Source organism: Lytechinus variegatus, chromosome 6 (assembly GCF_018143015.1).
Source record: "Lytechinus variegatus isolate NC3 chromosome 6, Lvar_3.0, whole genome shotgun sequence".
NCBI classification, from domain to species: domain Eukaryota; kingdom Metazoa; phylum Echinodermata; class Echinoidea; order Temnopleuroida; family Toxopneustidae; genus Lytechinus; species Lytechinus variegatus.
The window spans coordinates 21916661-21939343 of record NC_054745.1 but is presented as its reverse complement, the minus strand read 5'-3'; the positions used below and the strand labels follow the sequence as shown (position 1 = coordinate 21939343).

Genomic DNA, 22683 nt, shown 5'->3' with positions numbered 1-22683 from the left:
TGAATAGATTTATTCTTTCCATATACCATGTGGATGTTGGACGAACTGATGGTAGACCAGATGGCAACTGGACGAATTGTCATTGGACCAAATGAATATAAACCAACAAATTCATACACGGGAGAGAAGGTAATGTCAGATAATTCATTTTTCTGATTTTTAAACGGAAAAAGCAAAAAACTAAATACTGAGTGAAAATTCATTCTATTTTCGAGATTTACAACAGAAAAACTGTAATTTTTCAATATTTTCATTCAAGGATGAAATATGTAAAAACAGAAATGCGGGTCATTTATTTTACATATTTTAATATATAGTTTTTCTTTTGAAAATACAAAATTGAATTGAAATATTGGTTTCCTTTTTCTGTTTTGCGTTAACAAAAGAGAAAATTGAATCAAAAGCTTGTTTCCTTTTTCTGTTTCACCTTCACAACAGTGCACCTTTTCCTTTCCGTTTTCAACTTCGAAATCAGAAGCACAAATTATCTGATCATACCGCGGTCAAGATAAGATTAGATAATTCCTTTTTCCAAATGGGATACTGAAGACCAAAGCTTTTGTGAAAGGGGCGGAGACAGAACGAACCACCTATTGCTGGCCAGCCTTGTTAAACCTTGATGTTAACAATTATGTACTATAGATATTCTCTGTTCAGATGCAAATTTGTTAAATGAGTTTTTAGACCCACCCAAAAGTACAATTGTATGCATTATAATTTCATCATCCTCAATACTTCAGAATTATTATAATCTATATATTCATCGCATCCAGGGGGTCATTTCATAAAGCTGTTCAGAAGTTAAGAGTGACTTTAAGAACAACTGGTGAACCTTATGTGCTTAATATCACCAGTGAACATTTTGGTGTATAGCATTTACCACAAGAAGGGATCAGCAGTCCTTCTTAAAGTCGCTCTTAACTTACGAAAAGATTTATGAAACACTCACCTGTTAATTTGAATCTGGGCCCCCATCTTTCCAAGAGTTATGATCAATCCAATCAACCACAACTTTGGAAAGCCGACAACGTCAACATCTAAAATACAGGTTGTTTAAAGTATTTTCTATTTATGAATTATGATGTATATTCACACATTCACTGTTGGTTTTTTTACAATTCAGAATGCTTCTCTTTGTTTTCAAAGGACATTCTGCAAATTTCATAAAGAAAAAATCGTAACATTGATGGATTTCCATAAACTGCAGATTGATCGGATCATTTGTAACTCTTTGTAAGATGGGACCTTTAACTAAATTTGGAATTTTGTCAAAAACTGTTACTGATAATCAATTTGAAATAAATGCTTCATTATTTGAACTACATAAGTTTCTCAAGAGTTTTTTCATTTATGCTCCCATCTTTAACCCTATTTAGGCCAGGGTATTTTTGAAGATCATATTTCCAGGGGGGGGGGCTCCCAGGCCCCCCTTGAGATCTCGGCCATTGATCGCACGATTGCGCCGATAATTGGCACGCAGCTTGCCTGGAACATAATCTACAAAATTCTGTATTAATTTAGTTTATGCAAATCGTCATTTATTAATTATGCTAATTTATGCACAATTAGTATGCAAAATCATACCTTTTCCTCCAATTCCCTCAATAAAGCTCCAAAGATGTCCGAAGTATGACATCATATTTTTGCTCAATTAAATTATAGGGGTGTTATAGGTTATACACGGCACTTTTGATCTGCTTCCTGCTCCTCCACTTTTGTTTTCTTATTTTTTGTATTTGAAAAAATTAAAAGGCGTCTGTTGCGAATAATGGACATTTGCATGAAGCGATCAAAAAAAGCTATTATGATAATAACTATAGTCAGTTCATAGCGCATCATGAATAATGTGCCTTCAAAGGACTTTGATATTACTACCCGTATGTAGCTCAAGCTAACTTCCAGCACTCTGCATTTCAAGGAATAAATTTCTGTCGGGTACCCATTCACCTCACCTGGGTTGAGTGCAGCACAATGTGGATAAATTTCTTGCTAAAGGAAACTATGCCATGGCTGGGATTTGAACCCACCCATTATTGTGCCATTTACCTGATCTGTACGTGCCTTTGCTAAATGACCCCGCCCACGTTTTTATTTTACCGGTAACCACCAGGTACACAGGCAGGGGCGGTGATCGGGGGGGGGGGCACAGTGCCCTCACTTTTTGAAGCCCTCAAAAATCCCCCTTACGAGCATGTACTGTGCCCCCTTTCACCCGAGGCCGTGTAACCAAGTGCCCTTTCTTGTAAGAGTGCCCCTTTTTACCCGAGAAAAGTGCCCCCACGAACGTGTTCTGTTCCCCTTTCACCTGAGCATCCTGAGATAGATCTATTTTTATGTGTTAATGAGTGTCCCTTTGAAACAAGAAATTTATAGATGTATTACTACTTAATTATTTGTAAGAATATCCTACATGCCTTAAGTTTCATGAGTTATTTGAGTGGGTAGATAAATAAGCAGTGGCATATATCGAAAATGGGAGGGGGTCATGGTAGCTCCCCCCCCCGGCCCCCACAATTCTTCACGACCAATAAAAATAGAAATTAGAGTAAATTATTACATTATTTTCTGAATATTATGTCATTATCTGTCACAAAATTGATTTTTTTCATGTTATTAAAATGTCAAAATTTTTGCTCTCTCGCTTGCAGCTTCTTAAATTATATATATCTAGCCCCCTCAACATTTTTGGGTCATTAGTCATACCACTGTAGGTAAAATCATTTTTAGAGCCCTTTCGAAAAGAAAAGGTGCCCTTTTTCCCTGTGCCCCCCCCCCCCCCACTTTTAACTTTGCTCTGCCACCCTGCCATTTATTATATCATTTAAAACAGTTTTTAAAACTTTATTTCCACGATGGAGGATTTTTTTTATTTGCTAAAAATTATTGTATTCTCAAACTACTTTTTTTTACCATTCAACCTCCATTCCATTCGTCTTCTCTCTCACTTTCTTTCTCTTTTTCCTTTTACTTAAAAGGGATTTTCTTCATTTTTAATTTATTTCTTCTTTTTCATTTCCTTGCTAATTTACCTAATCTTTACCCGCTTTATTTTTAACAAATTTTGCTCTCCTCGACCTCCGCATTCATCAGAGTTCGTCGCTTCGAAGGGCGCAGCGCCTCATTGGTCAAAAGTTCCAATAGCTTTCCATACATGTGTTATGTGTTTACCAACGTTACAGGCGCGACGAGTAACAAATTAGACTGGTAAGTTTTTATAGTCGATCTTTAGTTTATAAATGTAGTTGAATTTGCCCTTTTGATTTTTGAGAATATCCGAAGTCGAAGATAAAAGTCATCTATTTCTGATGAGTTAAGGGTAAGAGTTGAGCAATATTTATCCAGATTTCGGCAGATTCAATTGATCACCAGCAGCTAGCTATGTTGCCTGCTCCGCTAGTATTACACCACGGTGCTGGGGCCGGGGCGTGGCCGCTAAACGAGCGGCGGGTGATCGTTAAACAGACGGACCAGTAGGCATACGGCATCTTTCGGTACACTTTCAGCTTTTCTTGCTAGCATTTAGTGGGAAGAATCTTGCAGTTACAAGTACGATGATGTGCATTTGTGTCAATTTTTTTTAAAAAAGGCCATATCGTGAATGCTGACTCTGGATCCATAATTATGGTAGTGACCACTGGCACTAGTTTTCCCCGACCATTTGCCATACAGCAAAAGGTAGGGGATGGGACTAGTGGTACCTGAGGCGTAGATCTACTAACAATTCTCTTTGAAAAATTAAAAGTAAGAGAGATTGACTTACCAGTCTTTCCACCCGAACCAAACGTTGATCTTCCTTCCGTTGTTGCTGCGATGTAAGCTGCAACCGATGTTATATTGTCATTTAATTGAATGCTCTCTGAGAAATCGTTGGAATGTATCATTTATTCATTGTATGCGGAAATTTTTCATGGTCTTCAGCAGCGCATAGACTTCTACGTAAAGCTTAAAGAATGTAACACGCCCTCTTGTGCTCAGTTAAAGAAAGCTAACGGAAGCGACCACACCACTGACATCTACAGAGCTGTATAAAACTACTTTACTCCACAGATACCTGTTTCCGGTCTGCCGGTGATGCTTCTATTTCGGATCTTCTTCTTTCCTTGGTTGGCAACCAGTCAGGATTGACTATTTTTGCCACAGCTTTTGTTCATTTTCAGTAGCTTATATATTTTTTTCCATTCCTTTTTTCCCTTCTCTCTCTTATTTTTTTCCTTTTCTTTTCTGTTATTTTCTTTGTCTTTTTTTTCCTTTTTCATGTTATATTTTTTTTTCTTTTCTTTTTGTCTTTTCTTTTTTTGTCTTTTTTTCTTTCTTTTCTTTTTTTCTTCTGTTTTCTTTGCTTTTCTTCTTATATTTCTTCTTTTTTCCCTTTTTAAAAATTCTTTTTCTTCGAGATCCAGCGATAGTAGTCTCTTTCTCCCCTGACACACAATATTTTTTTAATTATAGTTGTTGTAGCGCCATCAGCTTAGTTTATTCTATAATTAACTGTATCTTGTCGTATATGGTGAAAGGAAATGATGCCCTTTTTTGGGGGGGGGGGGGTTATTGCTTCTTCTCTTGACCCCTCTCTTTTTGTTGAGTACTATCATTGTAAGGGTCATTTGGGTTTTTCTATTATTTTTCATATTGTTGTTGGTGTTGAATATTAGTTTTCATCAATGTACTAGCCCCCAGTTTACCGCCCTGGAATTAATATGGGTGAAGGGTTTATATGAAATATGAAAAGAATGAAGGGGCAAAGAGCTCAAGTGATAAAACAGAACATAATTACGTTTCATGTCGTTTTTATTGAGTTTCTTTTATTTATCCCCTTGAAAGCCATAGAACAGATTTGTTTTGCATTCATTTTATGGGATAATTTGTAAGAAAAAAAATCATTTGATTGTAATTTTTTTTTCATTAAGCTGAAGCAATTTTTTTTTCTGTTTTATTATAGCAAATTATAATTCTTTATGTTTGGATTTGAATTAAATAACATTAACTTGAAACTTCCCCGCCCTCCCCCTTTAATATTTGGATCTGCCCCTAAATAGGTGTTTGTGGTAAGATATCTTTTATTCCATTTATTTTTTAATGAAAATCCTATAGGTGTGGCTTTTAAATCAATTTGTATCGATACGAAACAAAATTGCAAATTTGTCTTGATTGAGGCTATCAAGACTTCCTTACCAATATGCATAATACGAGCAAAGTTTTGTCGAAACCTCCATTGGTCAGCGGTCCAAACGGGTTGATGAGTCTCGATGGTTCGTGAGATCTTTTTTCTTTTTCGATTTGTCACTGTCGAACACCATAGACGTAATGGAGGCATCTGGATGAGGTTCACGTAGAGAAATCGGTGAGATTTTAATCATTTTTTTATATTGTATTGATGACTTTAATGTCATTTATGTTTGTATGTTCGGGAATTTGTCAAATGAAAATGTGAAGAAGCTTGAAAGAGCTAGGAAAACTGCTCAGCGAATTACTCACGTAGAGCTCCCTACTTTTGGTGATCTTTATGAAAAACAAATTCTTCTGAAGATTCACAAAATAATGCAAGACTCATCTCATGCACTCCATGATCTGTTCAAGTTCAATCGATCTGGTGTACGTCTATCAGTGCCTAAAACAACACGATGCAGGTTCAGACAATCCTTTGTCCCTAATGCCATACATATTTTTAATAGACATGTGAAACGATAGGTTATCTTCTTACAATGATATTGGAAATAATAATACTTAATAAATGCTTTGATTTGCAACATAAACTAAAATAAACTAATTAAGTGCAATATTTTATATACACAACTTAGGAAGTTATTACAGTTTACATGTAAGCTATTCCAATTCCAATTCTAAGATTATGAACATGATGGAGCAGTGGTGTTCCCAACTCATCTCATGCACCCCAGGATCTGTTCAAGTTCAATCGATCTGGTGTACGTCTATCAGTGCCTAAAACAATACGATGCAGGTTCAGACAATCCTTTGTCCCTAATGCCATACATATTTTTAATAGACATGTGAATTTCTTTTGTTGTTTACTACATTATTTATTTGGATTTTTCAGTATTCTCTGGCTCGCCGCACTGGTGCTGTGGCGCGGATTCGTTACATGTAAATCTGCTGTTACGCGCATCTGCAGTGGTGTGGGCGTGCTAGAGAATGCTGAAAATTGGTGGAATTGTATAATGTTATTTTTGTACTGATTATTTATGTATTTTGTATGTTGTATTTTGTATGTTGAATAAGTGTTGTCATGTAAATTTTAATGCCAGCGGAGGCCGAATTTCTGTGTTTTTACAGACAATAAATATTTGAATCTTGAATCTTGAATCTTGAATCTTGAATTTCGTCAGAATAACATTTTGATGCAACGAATCAGTTCAATTATGAACTGATTCGCATTGATTTAGGAAACACATTTAGGTAAAATAAGCGATTAAAATTTTTACAATTGGAAGGCATACAGCCGAGAAGGAGAATACAGAGATGCCAACCCTCCCGATTTCATCGGGAGGCTCCCGAAAATTCATCCCAACTCCCGCCCTTACGATTACCATCCTTATCCTCCCGAAATTACGATTTTTTGCATTGATCAAATTGGCGGATTGGAAGGGTATCGTCTGCTAACTTTAGCATGTAGTAACTCCATTACGTTCGCTGCTACTAAATTCTGTGTGAAAGGTAGACAAATAAGGAGCAGCGAAAAGCTGGTGCATGTGATATGCCCAACGGGAATCCACTGTGCACCAGGCCGGTAGGCCCGGCTAGCTTCGCGAAGCGTGTGCGCTCGCGGCCACTGGATTTGTCGAGTCGTGCGGTGGAATATCGGTATGTGATTTCGGCGTATAGATGGGTTGATATTGACACGAAATGGGGAAAATCGACAAAAGAAGACCCCACAAGAAATGGTCTCAGAAGTAAAAGACTGAATACAGTCTCCAGTACCTGTGTGTTCGGAAGTTGGAAAGAGGAATTTACCATGCATTTTGCGCAATTTGCAGCGTGGACATTTCAGTTGAGCACGGAGGTCGTGATGATAATTCGGAAGCACTTACGTTCGGGAGCAAACGGCATAGGCCTACGGACATTGCGAAGACAAGATCTTGGAGCTCCACTAGTACCCTGTTGTCTTTATTTCACCAAGCAAGGGACCAGCGCTGAGCTTTTCTTTACTGGATTTATATAGTGGAACATAACCTGCCTATAGCCGATAGTGATAATTCCTCCTCATTATTATTGTTGAACAGGTACTTCTTTTGTCCCCTCATTTTTTTTTACATGTAAAAATGCATATTTGATATTTTTTATGTTAAAAAAGTGGGAACAATGTTTATTTGGAAACAGGTGAAATGCCCTAAAATAAGGGTCAGATTGCACCAGAGAGCATCTAGAAACCCAGAGCTTCCAGGGCCCTAAGGCGGGCCCTGACGCCGGCCGCAAGGGTCGAGCGCTCCGCGCTGGAGACGTGCGCTACGCGCACATAATTTGGTGGCGGTTGCAAATCCTCCCTAATTCTGATTTCCAAAAGTTGGCATCTCTGAGATTATATTATAACCTCGTTCGTAGGATGAGTGGTAGTGACTAGTGGATCGTATTACGGTACCGAACACTGTCTTTGCTTTTCATGAATTCAGTCATATCAAACACATTATTCTCATTAAATTCATCAAACTTTCACCATAAATACACAATTACCTACAAAATATAAATATGTAAAAATTTTGCCGAAATCGATTTTCTTTTTTACGATATAAGCTTCCAATCGGACCCCTCTTCGCATGTGAAATATTTTGGTCACTTGAAAAAGGTATTGTATTACCTAACGTGTGTTTTCTATGGGAAAAATTGAGAAAACAACAAAATCACTGATGAGCTATTTTGACCATATTTTAATAATTTTAGAATGTGAAGACTTTGAAAATGTTTTTTTGACGATTTTTCATCATCTCTCTATTCAAGTTCCCTTTGGAAGGATGTTGCAAAGTTTTGAGCGTATGAAATTATTTTCTGACGCGTACGATGTGCGCGTTCGGTAATACAAGGCCGGTCGGTAATACAATCACTCACTATACCTGAATTTCACTAAGCACGACTAGACCTACGCCTTGTTGACTTTCAATAGGCCTAGATATATTTCGTTCAATGCAAGCTCACTCTGCCAGCTCTCTCACGGACAAGACTCTTGCACGTGGGACAATATCTCCGTTGACACGACATTGCATGATAACTCTTGCATCATCACACCCCCAAATCATAATGGATCATCCCAGATGATATCATACACAGTCACACACAATAATTTTCAGCGTACTAATACTTTATCTTCCTTTTTGACTCCAGCGAGTGTTACTGTGTTGCCAAAACCGATTGATGGAGCCAAAAAGGAGGATAAAACCTAGAATCTTAACTTTATCATTCTTTTTGGCTCCGTCTATGAGTTCTGGCCATGCCCGCGATAACATGCGCTGGAGTAAAAAGGAAGATAAATAATAAGCTTGTTGAAATTGTATTGGATGGATAGCTAACTGTCTAAAAGTGGCAGAGTGGTTTTGAAGAGAAGGGAAAAGAGGGGTTGATGGAATAAACAGGTTAATTACCTTGCGTATCGTTAAAAATGTGGAATCAAAAAGGAGGATAAATATATGGAAAGGTGAAGAGGAAAATATGATGGGTTACTTGAATGACAGTGAAATTTCTATGAAAACAGCTGGAGTAAAAAAAATGTAAACTTGGCTAAATTATCGCTGACTAAATAAAATGTAAGATTGATATATGTAGGGTTATTTTATAATTAGATTTTTTCCTTTCTTACATTTAAGATAGATTGTTAGTAGGTTAATAAAATTTGTGGCACTGACTAAATAAATAGACCGATCATTATTTCGTCAATTAAGTCTGTCAGTCATGAGGCCTGACTTGGCTGACAAAATAAGACAGAACTTTGAATTGGGAAGATCATCAATCTGATTGTCGACCACTGACTAAATAAATTTAGTCTATTTTGATCAACTTTTAGTTGACAACTGTAAATTCTGCTTTCTTTCAATCAGCAGGTGTGCATGAGAAATAATAAGCATGCATGTGGCACGCGCTCATAACGAGCCATGAAAATTACATGTCTATTGAATTAGGCATTCCTGCACATATATATATACATATCATGTAAATATCATTTTGAGGGAAGTAATTATTTTGTGAAAGCTGTGTATCGAGCTGCAGGGATTATTGATAGTCATTTAGTTTGTTGAAAGTAAAGAATGATGTGACAAACTGTGAGGCATTTTCCTCGATAAACACAAATTTTATTTTTAGTCAGTATTATCCCGTCAGTGAAAACAACGTACGTTCTGGGGAAAAAAAAGAGCAGAATCAAACAAACCACTTTCCAATATGTTTTTCTTTATTTTAGTCCAAGCCAACACTCGAAAAGCCAAAAAGAAAATGAGAGATGTTTGAGGGAGAGAGGATAAGAAAGTATAGCCTCGATCGTGCGGACGCACAGATTTCGATCATGAGCCAACTCAAGCGCGGATGGAACTTTAGACCCTTGTTGAGACCATAGGCGTAAGAAATTTTGTACCCCAGATCTTTTTTGTCTCCGGAGTCAGAAAGCACGATAATGCCCCAAAAACATACCAAAGAAAGAGAAACTTGAAGAGAATGAACCGCCAGTCTCGACAATTATTTTGGTCGGCTGTCGCAACTCGCAAGAGGAACTCGTTCCGGAAATTCTTCTGATATTAACACGAAGAAAGTAGGATGGGGGGTCGGCTGCGGGTGTTCGGATATTTTATATTTTTTGAAGCCTTCTTTTTTTTACTTTGGATTACACTAAAAAAAGTGAATTCAATAGTTATAATCGTCTAATTTCCTAACATTTTGTACTAAAAATAAAATTGATGAAACTTCGCTTGTAAATTTTTCCATATGACTTTCTAAAATTGATCGTCCGGACAGACAACTGGGTGTACATTTTGTGGCACCGGCTGATTGTTTCACTATATCACTCACAAAAGAGGTTTGCTATACTGGGTAGCTATCAGAGTCTATATTGAGCCATCTACATGGTCAAAATTCCTAATTGCATCCGATTTATGTCTGAATTGTTATTTTGCATTCTACTGTTTAATTTTGTTAAGAAATTTCATGTCAAGGCTAATTAAGACTAGAGTAGGACCAATTTGTCTTGTTGTCCATGAATTAGCCTATGTAGGCTTAGGTTAATCTGTAGAACTTTCTGTCTCTTCCTTAGCTTTGCCGTGGTTCAGTCACTTCAGGAAAATCTTTGTGCATGCCTTCACTTTGCAAGTAAATCCACCATGCCTCCGCCAAAGGCTGATGATAATTCCGACATCCAGGCCTGCTTCGCAGCCAAGGAATGGGCAAAGATCAGCGATTACGAAAGAATTTGTCTCAAGAACATCAAAGAAAATTATGAGATGATGATCAAAGTTGGTAGGTATATGCACAGTTGATGTTCAATTGTGAACCATTGCTGCATGTTTTATCGGCCATTCCTTTATATCATTCTTGCGCCTTTTTCTTAATTTTCACAACCTACAATGACAGTATGTATCCTAAGATTAAGTCTGGCCTGTGTCTTTGTGTTTTATGCAAAGAAGTTCTCACACCCCCACCCCCCCCCAATTTTTTTTTTCATTGTAGCTGTTGCTCTCAAGCAAACATGTTTCACCCCCAACATGTAGCACTATCTACAAATTTCAAAATTTGATACAAAAAAATAATAATACAACTCAGTTTGGTGAAAGAAATGAATAATGAAAGTGTATATATTGATAATTAATGTATCAAATTTTGAAATTTGCAGAAAGTGCTACATGTTGGGGGTGAAACATGTTTGCTTCAGAGCAACAGCTACGATGTACTTATGCTTATCACCCCTGAACAGCATTTAGCACTCAAACAGAATGTGAATGTAGGCTTATGCAGAGGGACATTAAAAGGTTGAATGGTTCATTAAAATAGCAAGCACATTAAATAGCAAGCAGTTGGAGAAAAAGTATTTTAACATTATGATCGGGTCAATGGTTGTGTCTTTATTGAAAAAAAAACATAAAAGAAAATCCCATGGAAAAAGAATTTTCCATGCTTACTTTAGAAAACCTTATTTCTGTGATCAACTTAATGAAAATTTTTACTTGAGTACTCTATAATACCCCTGTTTCACTCTTCTCTTTTCCAGGTAGAACAAAACAAAGTCACACCTCGCTTTTAAATGCGGGTTTGACTTTGACATACCGGTAATGAGAGTCCTTCACACAAAAAGTAAAATCAAAATTCAAAAGTTTCTTTGATGTAAGTCCTCCTGGGCCCTGTCTTACAAAGAGTTACGATTCATCCAATCAGTCGCAACTCTATAATTTTTTTCTACAGGAATTTTAAAAATGTCCTTTGTTAAAAAGAAGAACACACCAAATTGTCAATAAATCAATGAATGTATGGATAAGAAATACATTCATATCTAGACATTTTTGTCTCACCTGCGAAGCAAAGTGAGACTATAGGCGCCGCTTTTCCGACGGCGACGGCGGCGGCGTCAACATCAAATCTTAACCTGAGGTTAAGTTTTTGAAATGACATCATAACTTAGAAAGTATATGGACCTAGTTAATAAAACTTGGCCATAAGGTTAATCAAGTATTACTGAACATCCTATTAGAGTTTCATGTCACATGACCAAGGTCAAAGGTCATTTAGGGTCAATGAACTTAGACCATGTTGGAGGAATCAACATCGAAATCTTAACCTGAGGTTAAGTTTTTGAAATTTCATCATAACTTAGAAAATATATGGACCTAGTTCATGAAACTTGGACATAAGGTTAATCAAGTATCAATGAACATCCTGCATGAGTTTCACGTCACATGACCAAGGTCAAAGGTCATTTAGGGTCAATGAACTTTGGACGAATTGGGGATATCTGTTGAATTCCCATCATAACTTTGAAAGTTTATGGATCTGATTCATGAAACTTGGACATAATAGTAATCAAGCATCACTGAACATTTTGTGCAAGTTTCAGGTCACATGATCAAGGTCAAAGGTCATTTAGGGTCAATGAACTTTGGCCGATTTGGGGATATCTGTTGAATTCCCATCATAACTTTGAAAGTTTATGGATCTGATTCATGAAACTTGGACATAATAGTAATTAAGCATCACTGAACATTTTGTGCAAGTTTCAGGTCTCATGATTAAGGTCAAAGGTCATTTAGGGTCAATGAACTTTGGCCGAATCGGGGGTATCTGTTGAATTACCATCATAACTTTGAAAGTTTATTGGTCTAGTTCGTTAAACTTGGACATTAGAGTAATCAAGTATCACTGAACATCCTGTGCGTGTTTCAGGTCACATGTCCAAGGTCAAAGGTCAATGAACTTTAGCCGAATTCGGTGTATCTGTTGAATTACCATCATAACTTTGAAAGTTTATGGATCTGATTCATGAAACTTGTACATAAGAGTAATCAAGTATCACTGAACATCCTGTTCCAGTTTCAGGTCACATGATCAAGGTCAAAGGTCATGTAAGATCAATGAACTTTGGCCATGTTGGGGTTTTTTGTTGAATAACCATCATATCTCTGTAAGTTTATTGGTCTAGTTCATAAAAAGAGGACATAAGAGTAACCATGTATCACTGAACATCTTGTGCGAGTTAGAGTAGTATGCAAAGTCAGCACTGCTGCTATATTGAACCGCGTGATGCAGGTGAGACGGCCAGAGGCATTCCACTTGTTGTTGGAATAAACCTGCATTTTATATGTTGACTCTTGCTGGGTAGCCATAGTTGCAATTGATCGGATCAATCACAATTTTGTGAGACAGGGCCGAGGGGTCCGTTGCAGAAAGAGTTGCGTTTAAACGCAAGTCAAAAAAGTCAATCGCAAGTCCCAAATGCGCGCTGTTGATTGGTTGAAAATCAAGTTGCGCATGTTTTTTAGAGTTGTGCAGTATTTTTAGAGTTGTGCAGTATTTTTAGAGTTGCAATCGATTGCAACTCTTTCTGCAACGGGCCCCAGGTTGCACAGTGCAATCTCTGACAACTGGTTCTTCATTTTTCTATGGCTTTGCACAGGATTACAGGTCAGGAAACCTATGTTCTTGCGACGTCAGCACAGAATCAAGAAAGAGATCAAAGAGGAAAACGATAGTGAGGATGAGGAAATGAAGTCAAGAGGTTTGTCAATTTCGCTTTCATTAAAAAGTGTCTTTGATCAAAGTCTTTCAGGCCTCACTGTCAAAATCACACAGGAAACATTTCTTTGTATATCTATTTCGAGCCTCGGCCACTACCAAATGACATAAAAACATGTCTTTGATCAAAGTCTTTCAGGCCTCTCTGTCAAGGTTACATGGGAAACATTTCTTTCAAATAACTCTTTCGGGCCTCGACCACTATCAAATGACATAAAAACATGTCTTTGATCAAAGTCTTTCAGGCCTCACTGTCAAAATCACAGAGGGAACATTTCTTTGATATATCTATTTCATGCCTCGGCCACTACCAAATGACATAAAAACATGTCTTTGATCAAAGTCTTTCAGGCCTCTCTGTCAAGGTTACATGGGGAACATTTCTTTCAAATAACTCTTTCGGGCCTCGACCACTATCAAATGACATAAAAACGTGTCTTTGATCAAAGTCTTTCAGGCCTCACTGTCAAGATCACAGAGGGAACATTTCTTTGATATATCTATTTCAGGCCTCGGCCACTACCGAAAGACATAAAAACATGTCTTTGATCAAAGTCTTTCAGGCCTCTCTGTCAAGGTTACATGGGAAACATTTGAAAATGAAAAATGAAAATCCAAAATTTATTGTTCGAAATAGACATGAAATGATATACTCTGAAAAATTTGCTTTGCCCAATTGATCGTGGGCCCGGCAGCCACTGTGCAGCGCCAGATCGACGAGGCTCTATCCCTTTAATCGTTGAACGCCAAACAGGGTAGCAGCAACTCCCATCTTTTAACGTCTTTTGGTCTGATGCGGCCGGGGTTTGAACCCCCGACCTCTCGGTTGTGAGACGGACGCTCTACCGACTGAGCCAACACACCGGTTGTTATTTCTTTGAAATAACTATTTTCAGGACTCGACCACTATCAAATTACATAAAAACGTGTCTTTGATCAAAGTCTTTCAGGCCTCACTGTCAAGATCACAAAGGAAACATTTCTTTGAAATTTCAGGCCTCGACCACTATCAAATGACATGAAATCTCTGATCAAATTCTTTCAGGCTGCACGGTCAATTATTTTGTTCATTCACTCATTGTTTGTTTTTGTTTCTTTATGCACAGGATTGGAGGTGGGTCAACCGATGTTCATGCAAAGTCTGCAAGGAATAAAAATAGAGGTCAAAGAAGAAAACGAAAGCGAGGATGGGGAAACAAAGTCAAGAGGTTTGTGGATTTAAAGTCGACATTAAGCCTGGGAGTAAAACTTGAATAATCAATGCATTTGACTAGTTTACCAACAATAGGCATGCAAATTCTCCTTTTTACACTGATTAAACATTTGCCAGATGTTGCTTTTTGATTTGAGATATTCGATTATCCGAAGTAGATGGGTATGAAAATTTCCAACAAATTACAAAATAACAAATGAAAAGATACATGTAAGTTTGTTAATGTACCAGAACTACATGTATGATGGTGGGCCCTAAGTCTGCGCATCTAACAATTTAATAATAATAGTAATATAGGTATATTTACCCAGGGAAGCCGCTTCAGTTCCGAAAACTGTTCTCCCAGCGGGCCCTGCTATTATTATTACCCCGGCTTTAGCTGGGTTGCCTAGGCGCTCAAAGCATTCAAGGAATTTCTTCCTACCGGGTACCCATTCATCTCACCTGGGTTGAGTGCAGAAATTACGCCATGGCTGGGATTCGAACCCACGACCCTCTGTTTCAAAGTCCGAAGACTAATCCACTGGGCCACAACGCTCCACACAATTTGAGTTAAGATTTAACATGAATTTCTTCTTATTTCACAAAATCTTTTGGTTAATAATAATCCTTAGATTATTAAGAGTAAGTGTACGAAATTTCTCATTAATAAATGAAAAAATATAGGGTTTTCTTGAAAAAACCTCGGGCAGTCAATTTGAGAGTGAAAAAAAATGGTACCCCATGTCTGCGCACTCATTCACTTTGCACACGATTCAGGGATTTTGATGACAAAGGCTGCATTTTTAGGCCGTCACATGAAATGCACTGAGTTCATTATTTTTTCACCATTTTGAGTCGAATTTTTTTATGAATACCTGTCTATGTATTGCATGTGTAAAGTTTGTGCTCGTTGCGTATCTTCTCTTACGAGAATCGCGCAGATACGCGGGTGCGCAGACTTGGGAGACCGCGCAGACATGGGGGAACTGACCATATCTATGATAATATTGTGGCAATTATCCTTGATTTTAAAGACTCTCTCATGGATTGATTGGTTGCCTGAACTACTTTCTTTTTCCTTTAAAACTCCACACTTTCAACACAATTATTTTGGATACAGGATTAGAGGTCGGTCAACCCATGTTCATGCAACGTCTGCAAGGAATGAAAATAGAAGTCAAAGAGGAAAGTGATGATGGCCATGAGGAAATGAAGTCAATCGGTTTGTGGAATTTTTTAGCTTTCTTTATTAAAATATTAGAATAAAAATGTTTACAGACATGTCAACCGTTCCCTTTTGTAGGATATTTATTCCTCTTTTTTTGCTATGAATACACCAATACCTTTTTTATGATTTTTTACTTTTTTCAAAATTTCCAATCATAGATTGTGTATTATACATGGTACGTGACCCTAGCAAAGGTCCAAGACCGGGGAAAATCACTGTTAGGGAAGTAACTTGTTGCATGAAAGGAACAAGTAAATTCTTGCCTACAAGCACATGTTTAAATGGGTGAATTATCAAGTTTTCAATTAGAGTCATTTCATATATTTTTTCCCTGAAGCATCCCTGTCTAGTGCAGCATAGTAAATTAGTCGATAAATCTTTTTGTGCAAAATAAATCATTTCGTGCTGTATTTCTGCAAAGCCAAAAGTAATATTAGCATGTTTTGTTTTTTTTTACTTTCAAGTTCTAGAAAACTTATGAAATCAAAAGTTATGATTTCATAGTTGTATATGCAACACTTGGTGTACATTTCAAATCCAAATCTGCTATCTAAACATGATTTGAAATGGATGTAGGTTCAAATCCATCTGTAAGTTCCTGCCAAAATCGATATATTTTTCACTTGTTTAAACCCATGAATTTTGGATTGTGGCTGATGATTGTACCTTGAACACCACCCCCCCCCCTTACATGGGAAATTTAAGAAGAGTAATAACTACAGTGGTGCTCAAAAATTAGTGAACCCCACCAAAAAGAAAAAAATACTGACCTGCATTGTTTGGAATGGAAACGATGGACCTGGGGCCAGTCTTACAAAGAGTTACGACTGATTCAATCAATCGTAACTCTATGGAAATCCAACAGTGTTATAATTTTTTCTACATGAATTTCAAGAAAACAATGAATTTATTTACGTCATATCGAGAAAACATTTTGAGCATGCATGCATTTTATATGTTGAGGTTGCTGGCCGTCCATAGTTGTGATTGATCGGATCAATCGCATCTCTGTCTAAAACGGTCCCCTGGTCTCTCTATGGAAAAAAAAAAAAACTAGTGAAGAGTTAAAGGAGAATGAAACCTTTGGAACTAGATAGCTTGTGTGAAAACAGAAAAATCAAAGAAACAGATCAACGAAAGTTTGAGACAAATCAGACAAATAATGAGAAAGTTATGAGCATTTGAATATTCCGATCACTAATGCTATGGTGATCCTCAAATTGGAAATGCGACATAGATATGTGATGTCACTTGTGAACAACTCTCCCCATTACGTAAGTATATATTTCACTTAAACTGCCTCTTTTATCACATCTGTCAGTAGATCATGTGTTCTTCCTATAGGAGGGCAGGTCATACAGATTTTTAAAGAATACATCATGGATAAAGAGTTTGTATCACCATAAGAGAAAGCAAAAAGAGACATTTTGGAGGTATTTTATAGTCCAGCAAGGGGAAAGTTGTTCATGTGTGACATCACACATCCTTGTCACATTGCCAATGGCAGAATCTCCATAGCTTTAGAGATTGCAATATTCAAATGCTCATAACTTTCTCATTATTTGTCTGATATTTCTCAAACTTACTTTGTTCTTATTCTTTGATTTTTCTGTTTCGACACAAGCCTACTTGTCCCAAAGGTTTCAGTTCCCTTTAAGTGTTCAAGTTCTGCCATGTTTTAGATATTTGATCGTGAATAGCACACTAAATAAAGTTTGTTTCTCTGGTGGGTGTTTCATAAAGCTGTTCGTAAGTTAAGAGCGACTTTAAGAACGACTGGTGATGCTTTCTTGTGGTAAATGACATACAACCAAAATTTTACATTGGCGATCGTTTACGCGTAAGAAAGGATCACCAGTCGTTTTTAAAGTCGCTCTTAACTTAAGAACAGCTTTATGAAACACCCACCTGGACTCACCAAAAATTCAAGTATTGTTATATACATTCTAAGATCAGCATGTGCATTTTGTCGAGGGGTTTGCTAACTTTTGGGCACAAGTGTAGGAAAAGAAAATATTTGACTGATTTTTTTTAAATGTGTATTTAATCTTATCTAGAACCTTCTCGCATATCCACTGATGAAGGTGAAGCTCCAAAACCAGATACTATTACAAGGGAGAGCAAGTCGCAAGAAGGGAGTTCTAATCATGTAAGTATACCTGCAAGAAAATGAATTTTAGCCAAAGAATATTGGAAATAAAGACACACTTATTCATTGTTCTAAAGGTAAATGCTAGTTTTGGTAACAATATAAAAATGGGTTCGTACAGAATCCAATGAAATGACCACCAAAGTGTCTGTTTGTATAAATAAAACACATGTGCCAAAGGATTCTGGAAGAAATTGTGTAATTGCTGAGAAATCAGCAAATAAGCACAGGATTCGGGTAGAGCGTCAGGCCCGACGCTCTAAGCAATAATTATACATTGTCCCACTTGCGCTTATCTGTGTTGGGGATCTTCGGTGTGAACATTTTTCAGCGTAGATTTCAAGATTTCACAAAGTTCAATTAATGTAACTGAACCAGATCTAGATCCTCGATGATATACTGACAATTAAGCCTTGTTTTACAGACTTTCTCATGAAATCAGTGTTTACTGCAACTACTGGAATTTCTCTTTAAGCAAATCCACTAGATTATCCCAGTACCAAGACCTGGGGAGCGTTTCATGAAAGGACTTGTCAGACATTTTATCCGACAACTCCCATTTTATCCGACAGTTACCATAGTAACAGTGCTTCTCAGCCAATCAAAATCCAGAAAATTTGTCAGATCTGACAACTTGTCGGACAAAAATGTTGATAAAACGCCCAACAGATGCCTGTAACACAAAGATTAGCAGTCATTGTATAATAATTTCTTTTAGTGATTGATTGCATTGACTACAATGTTCAATTAATTATAGAAATAAAGCGTATATGTAATCGCTAAATATTGGAATGCATTGCCTCATAAGTTTAAACAGTGCCTTTCTATTAATATTAAGAAAAAAATCTCAAGTCTCATTTGTTTTGATATATTGCAAGAAGTATATCATTTAGTGTAGTTTTATTTAAGTTTCTACCCATAGGCCCGTATTCCGAAGTCAGGTTTAATGTAAGTATGGATAGCCAATTGTTACATAAATCACTAACGGTAGAGATATCATATTTAAGCTCATTTGGCTCTCAAATTATTCATAATTGTCTCGGAAGTATAAATACATGATTGTCTTTACCAGCGATGAATCAGGAAAGAGCACATTAAACATACAACTTAATAAAAATTTCGACACTTTTGGCTTCTCATAATTTAAGCACAGAGTCTCGGAAGAATAAATACATGTAGACCTGACTTCAGAATATGGGCTATTGTGTTGTTGTTTTTTTTTCAATTTGTCTAGCGCTTTGTAACTTTTGACAAAGTGGTTTATAAAGAAGTAATTATTTTCATTAGTTTTTTTTAACTTTGTCTTTAGACGTGATTTTTACTGATACATTTACTCTGGTACATGGCTGATAGGTCAAAACCCAGGGAGGGGGGGGCACTTCCATTGACGAGTGAATACCATGCACGACCATGGGGTCTCGAAAAGCACCCTAAACACATATTTTCCATATTCTGAAAATGTACCCCTTAACAAGTATTGGAAACAAAACAATACTCTTGGCAAGTATTTCCCGAATTGAACCCCTAAACAAGTACAGCAATATTTTTATTGTAATGTCACGGATGTCGGTCGTCGGTTTTACCTTAACCAACATCACTGGGTTTAGTACAGCCCCACCTCCCACATCTCGTGCAAATCGTACTCTAAGCACGTAGTGTTTACTCTTGGGGCAGAAAGTACATCCTTTATAAAACATTTTAGTCTTAATTTTTTACACCCTCAAAAATTTGACCATAAACACGTAGCTTTCCTATAAAAAATATACCTTTTTTTTCATTATTTTAGTGTTTTTTTCACCCTCATGTTGCATAGGTAGCACGCCCTATCTTGAAAAAGACATCCTTTTTACATGTTTTTTTTTTGTCGCGCATGGTATCCACTCGCCAGGTATGAGAAGTTGAGGACTCGAGATGGCGCTATGGGTTTGTATCTGCTTTAAAAGAGTAGATAGTCTTTATTGTGGTGTTGCTTAGATTTGAAATTCTTGTCACTTCTCTTTTTATTCAGTACGCTATTAAAGTAGAGACTGAGTGTGATGATAACGGCAATCTGCTTGGAGATGCACATGTTACTGGAGGAGAGCAAATCCTTGGACTCCGCGAATGGAAGGACTATGTTCAAGCTATCCAGACACAAACCAATCCAAGATCATCATGTGATCAGAGGTCAGGTGATCTCAACACTCAGTCATGTGATGAGAAGATGGAGCAAACCTTGACAGGTGACCAGGCTCCAAGGCAATCGGGTGATCTCAACACTCAGTCATGTGATCAGGAGACGGAACAAACTTTGACAGGAGCTTCAGGAGGCGACCGGACTCCAAAGCAATCAGGTGATCTCAACTCTCAGTCATGTGATCAGGAGACGGAACAAACTTTGACAGAAGGAGCTTCAGGAGGTGACCAGACTTCAAAGCAAACCAAATCATCTCGTGTGAAAAAGGAGGGCGAAGATGGTGGAAAGGCTAGTGCCCTCTCAGGTAAAGAAAATCCCAACATATGTGTGAAATCATGTAAATAGAGAACAATCCCCAGGGCTATCCTCCCTTTTTTAAACTTGGTGGGGGGAGGGGGGTTCAGCTCAACATTTTTTGCAATAAATCTATAACGTGAAAAGCTAAGAGACCAACTTGGCGAACCCTGGATACAATTACATATGTGTAATGCACAATATTTCTAAAGTTCTTGTCAGATTTTAAATTGCCCCAAAATGTGAAAAGTGTGGTAAACCCGGTGTAATGGTCCCCCCTGCATTCCCCAACCAGGTATTATTATTTGTTTGGCGTCACCTGTGCCTGGGAGGTGAAAAGCGAACTGAATCACTATGACCCGCAGGTCTCTCCTCCCGATATAACTGATGGGGGGAATGCAGGTGGACCACTACACCGGGGTTTCCCCCTACTCTTATACGAATAGTGCAGTGGGTTCTTAACGTGCAAAGGTGGTGACTCTCCTCTTCACTGGGCCTCCATTTAACGTCCTATCCAAGGGACAGAGTGTTTTCCATTGTAACATAGCCTGCACCTATGAAAAATGGGAGAGACGTTTACACACAATGAACTGGCTTCAGTCAACTGCCCGGGTTGGACTCGAACCCACGATCTTTGGTTTGACGGGCAGATGCGTTACCGACTGAGCCACATGGGAGGAGAGACCTGCCGCAGGTCACAGTTCTGTGTGCGCGCCCTTCTAGGCGACCCAGATTAGCTGGCTCCTATAAATATGCACCTTTGAATGTGTTTGACAGATATATGGCACTATATAAATGCTGTGCATTATCATCTCAAGTACAAACATAGCCTTAACCCTAAAAAGACTGGGGGGGCTGATTCAGCCCCCCCCCCCTCGACATTATTCTTGATAAATCCGTTGCGCGAAATTTTTTTGACTGCGTCGCTCACTGACTGTTTACATTCAAGTCTCGCACAACTTTTGAGACCAAATTTGAATCAGCCCCCTCCCCCAGTCTTCTTAGGCATCAAAATAGCCCGGTCTATTTAGGGTTAATGTTATCTGAATTCAATGATCATAGCAGTATATATTTTTTTATTTCTTGATAGATTCTGGAATCTATAGATGCAAGTTTTGTGGATCACCCTATGCTATTCCTCTCATCTTAGCGAGGCACCTCAAGTACAAGCACAAAATAAATGGTATCTACATGCCGTCGTATGGATCAAAGGAAGACAATCTGCAGTTTGTTAGTGGAAAAATACAAAAAAATACATGCAAAACTGATGAGTGCACACTTGTTGAAAAAAGAATAATGCAAACAGGAAATGAAGAAAGTATGATTGATGGAAGCAAGTCACGTAGAGAGTTATCTTATCTAACATTATATGGAGTAAGTCATGAAGTTGAGAAACCGTATGTATGTGATCAATGCGGTGAGGCATTTAATCAGTCTTGTAATCTCACCTTACATGAACAAACCCATGTAGGGGAGAGACCCTATGTATGTAATCAATGTGGCAAGGCATTTAAAAGGAAAGATCATCTCGCAGTACATAAGCAATCTCATACAGGTACAGGTGAGACTCGTGAGAGACCCTATGTATGTGACCAGTGTGGTAAGGCGTTTGTTTCTACATATGCTCTGAAAACGCATAAACAAATCCATACAGGTGAGAAACCCTATGTGTGCGATCAGTGTGGTAAGACATTTAGTCATGAATCTTATCTAAAAGCACACAAACGAACCCATGAAGGGGAGAAACCCTATGTATGCGATCAATGTGGGAATGCCTACAAACGAGCTTATGCTCTCACACTACATAAACGTATCCACACGGGTGAGAAACCCCATTTATGCGAAGACTGTGGCAAGGCATTCTATCGGAAATCTCATCTCGAAACGCACAAACGAATCCATACAGGTGAAAAACCTTATGTATGTGATCTTTGTGGTAAGGCATTTAAACAGACGGGTAGTCTGGTTGATCATAAACGGATCCATACGGGTGAAAAACCCTACGTTTGTGATCGGTGTGGTAAAGCATTTATTCAAAATCCTCATCTCAAAAAACATAAACGCACATGTATAAGTTAGAAAAATAATAAGAACAATAAAAATGATAATAAGAATAATGATAACAATAGCGATAATAGTAATAATAATGAAAATAATAATGATAATAATAATAGTAACAATAATAATGATAATTATAATAATATAGCAATAATAATAACAGTAATAATAATAATAATAATAATGATAATAGCAATAATAGCAATAAGTACAATATTTAATAATAATAATAATTATAACAAATAACAATAATAATAACAATGATGATAATGATTATAGCATTTTTATCCGTGGTAGTTACTTCAGTCCACAGGGGCCCTGCCATTATTATTACAAAGCTGCCTACTATATCTGTTTTAACTATATTAGAATGT

The 22683-nt window shown here is 37.5% G+C and overlaps 1 protein-coding gene across 2 annotated transcripts; it reads left to right on the top strand.

Annotated features, from left to right (window-relative positions):
* Positions 1-3146: 3146 nt before the first annotated feature.
* On the top strand, positions 3147-22362 carry LOC121417210 (zinc finger protein 2 homolog). Of its 2 annotated transcripts, none has more exons than XM_041610827.1 (8): positions 3147-3204; positions 10244-10446; positions 13091-13192; positions 14316-14417; positions 15525-15626; positions 17717-17781; positions 19790-20261; positions 21342-22362. In XM_041610827.1, exons 1-8 carry the CDS (start codon positions 3152-3154, stop codon positions 22328-22330), a joined length of 2088 nt encoding a protein of 695 aa, XP_041466761.1. In that variant the 5' UTR covers positions 3147-3151; the 3' UTR covers positions 22331-22362. The 2 variants fall into 2 exon arrangements, with proteins under 2 accessions (XP_041466761.1, XP_041466760.1); XM_041610826.1 differs by having other exon boundaries at positions 17690-17781.
* Positions 22363-22683: the final 321 nt, after the last annotated feature.

Bases quoted from the DNA above. Each gene is read 5' to 3' on its own strand.
- LOC121417210 (XM_041610826.1), top strand. From the start codon at position 3,152: ATGTGTTATGTGTTTACCAACGTTACAGGCGCGACGAGTAACAAATTA. The intron at 14,418-15,524 runs GTTTGTGGATTT...TTTTGGATACAG, and splicing joins TGGGGAAACAAAGTCAAGAG to GATTAGAGGTCGGTCAACCC. The intron at 15,627-17,689 runs GTTTGTGGAATT...AATCTTATCTAG, and splicing joins TGAGGAAATGAAGTCAATCG to AACCTTCTCGCATATCCACT.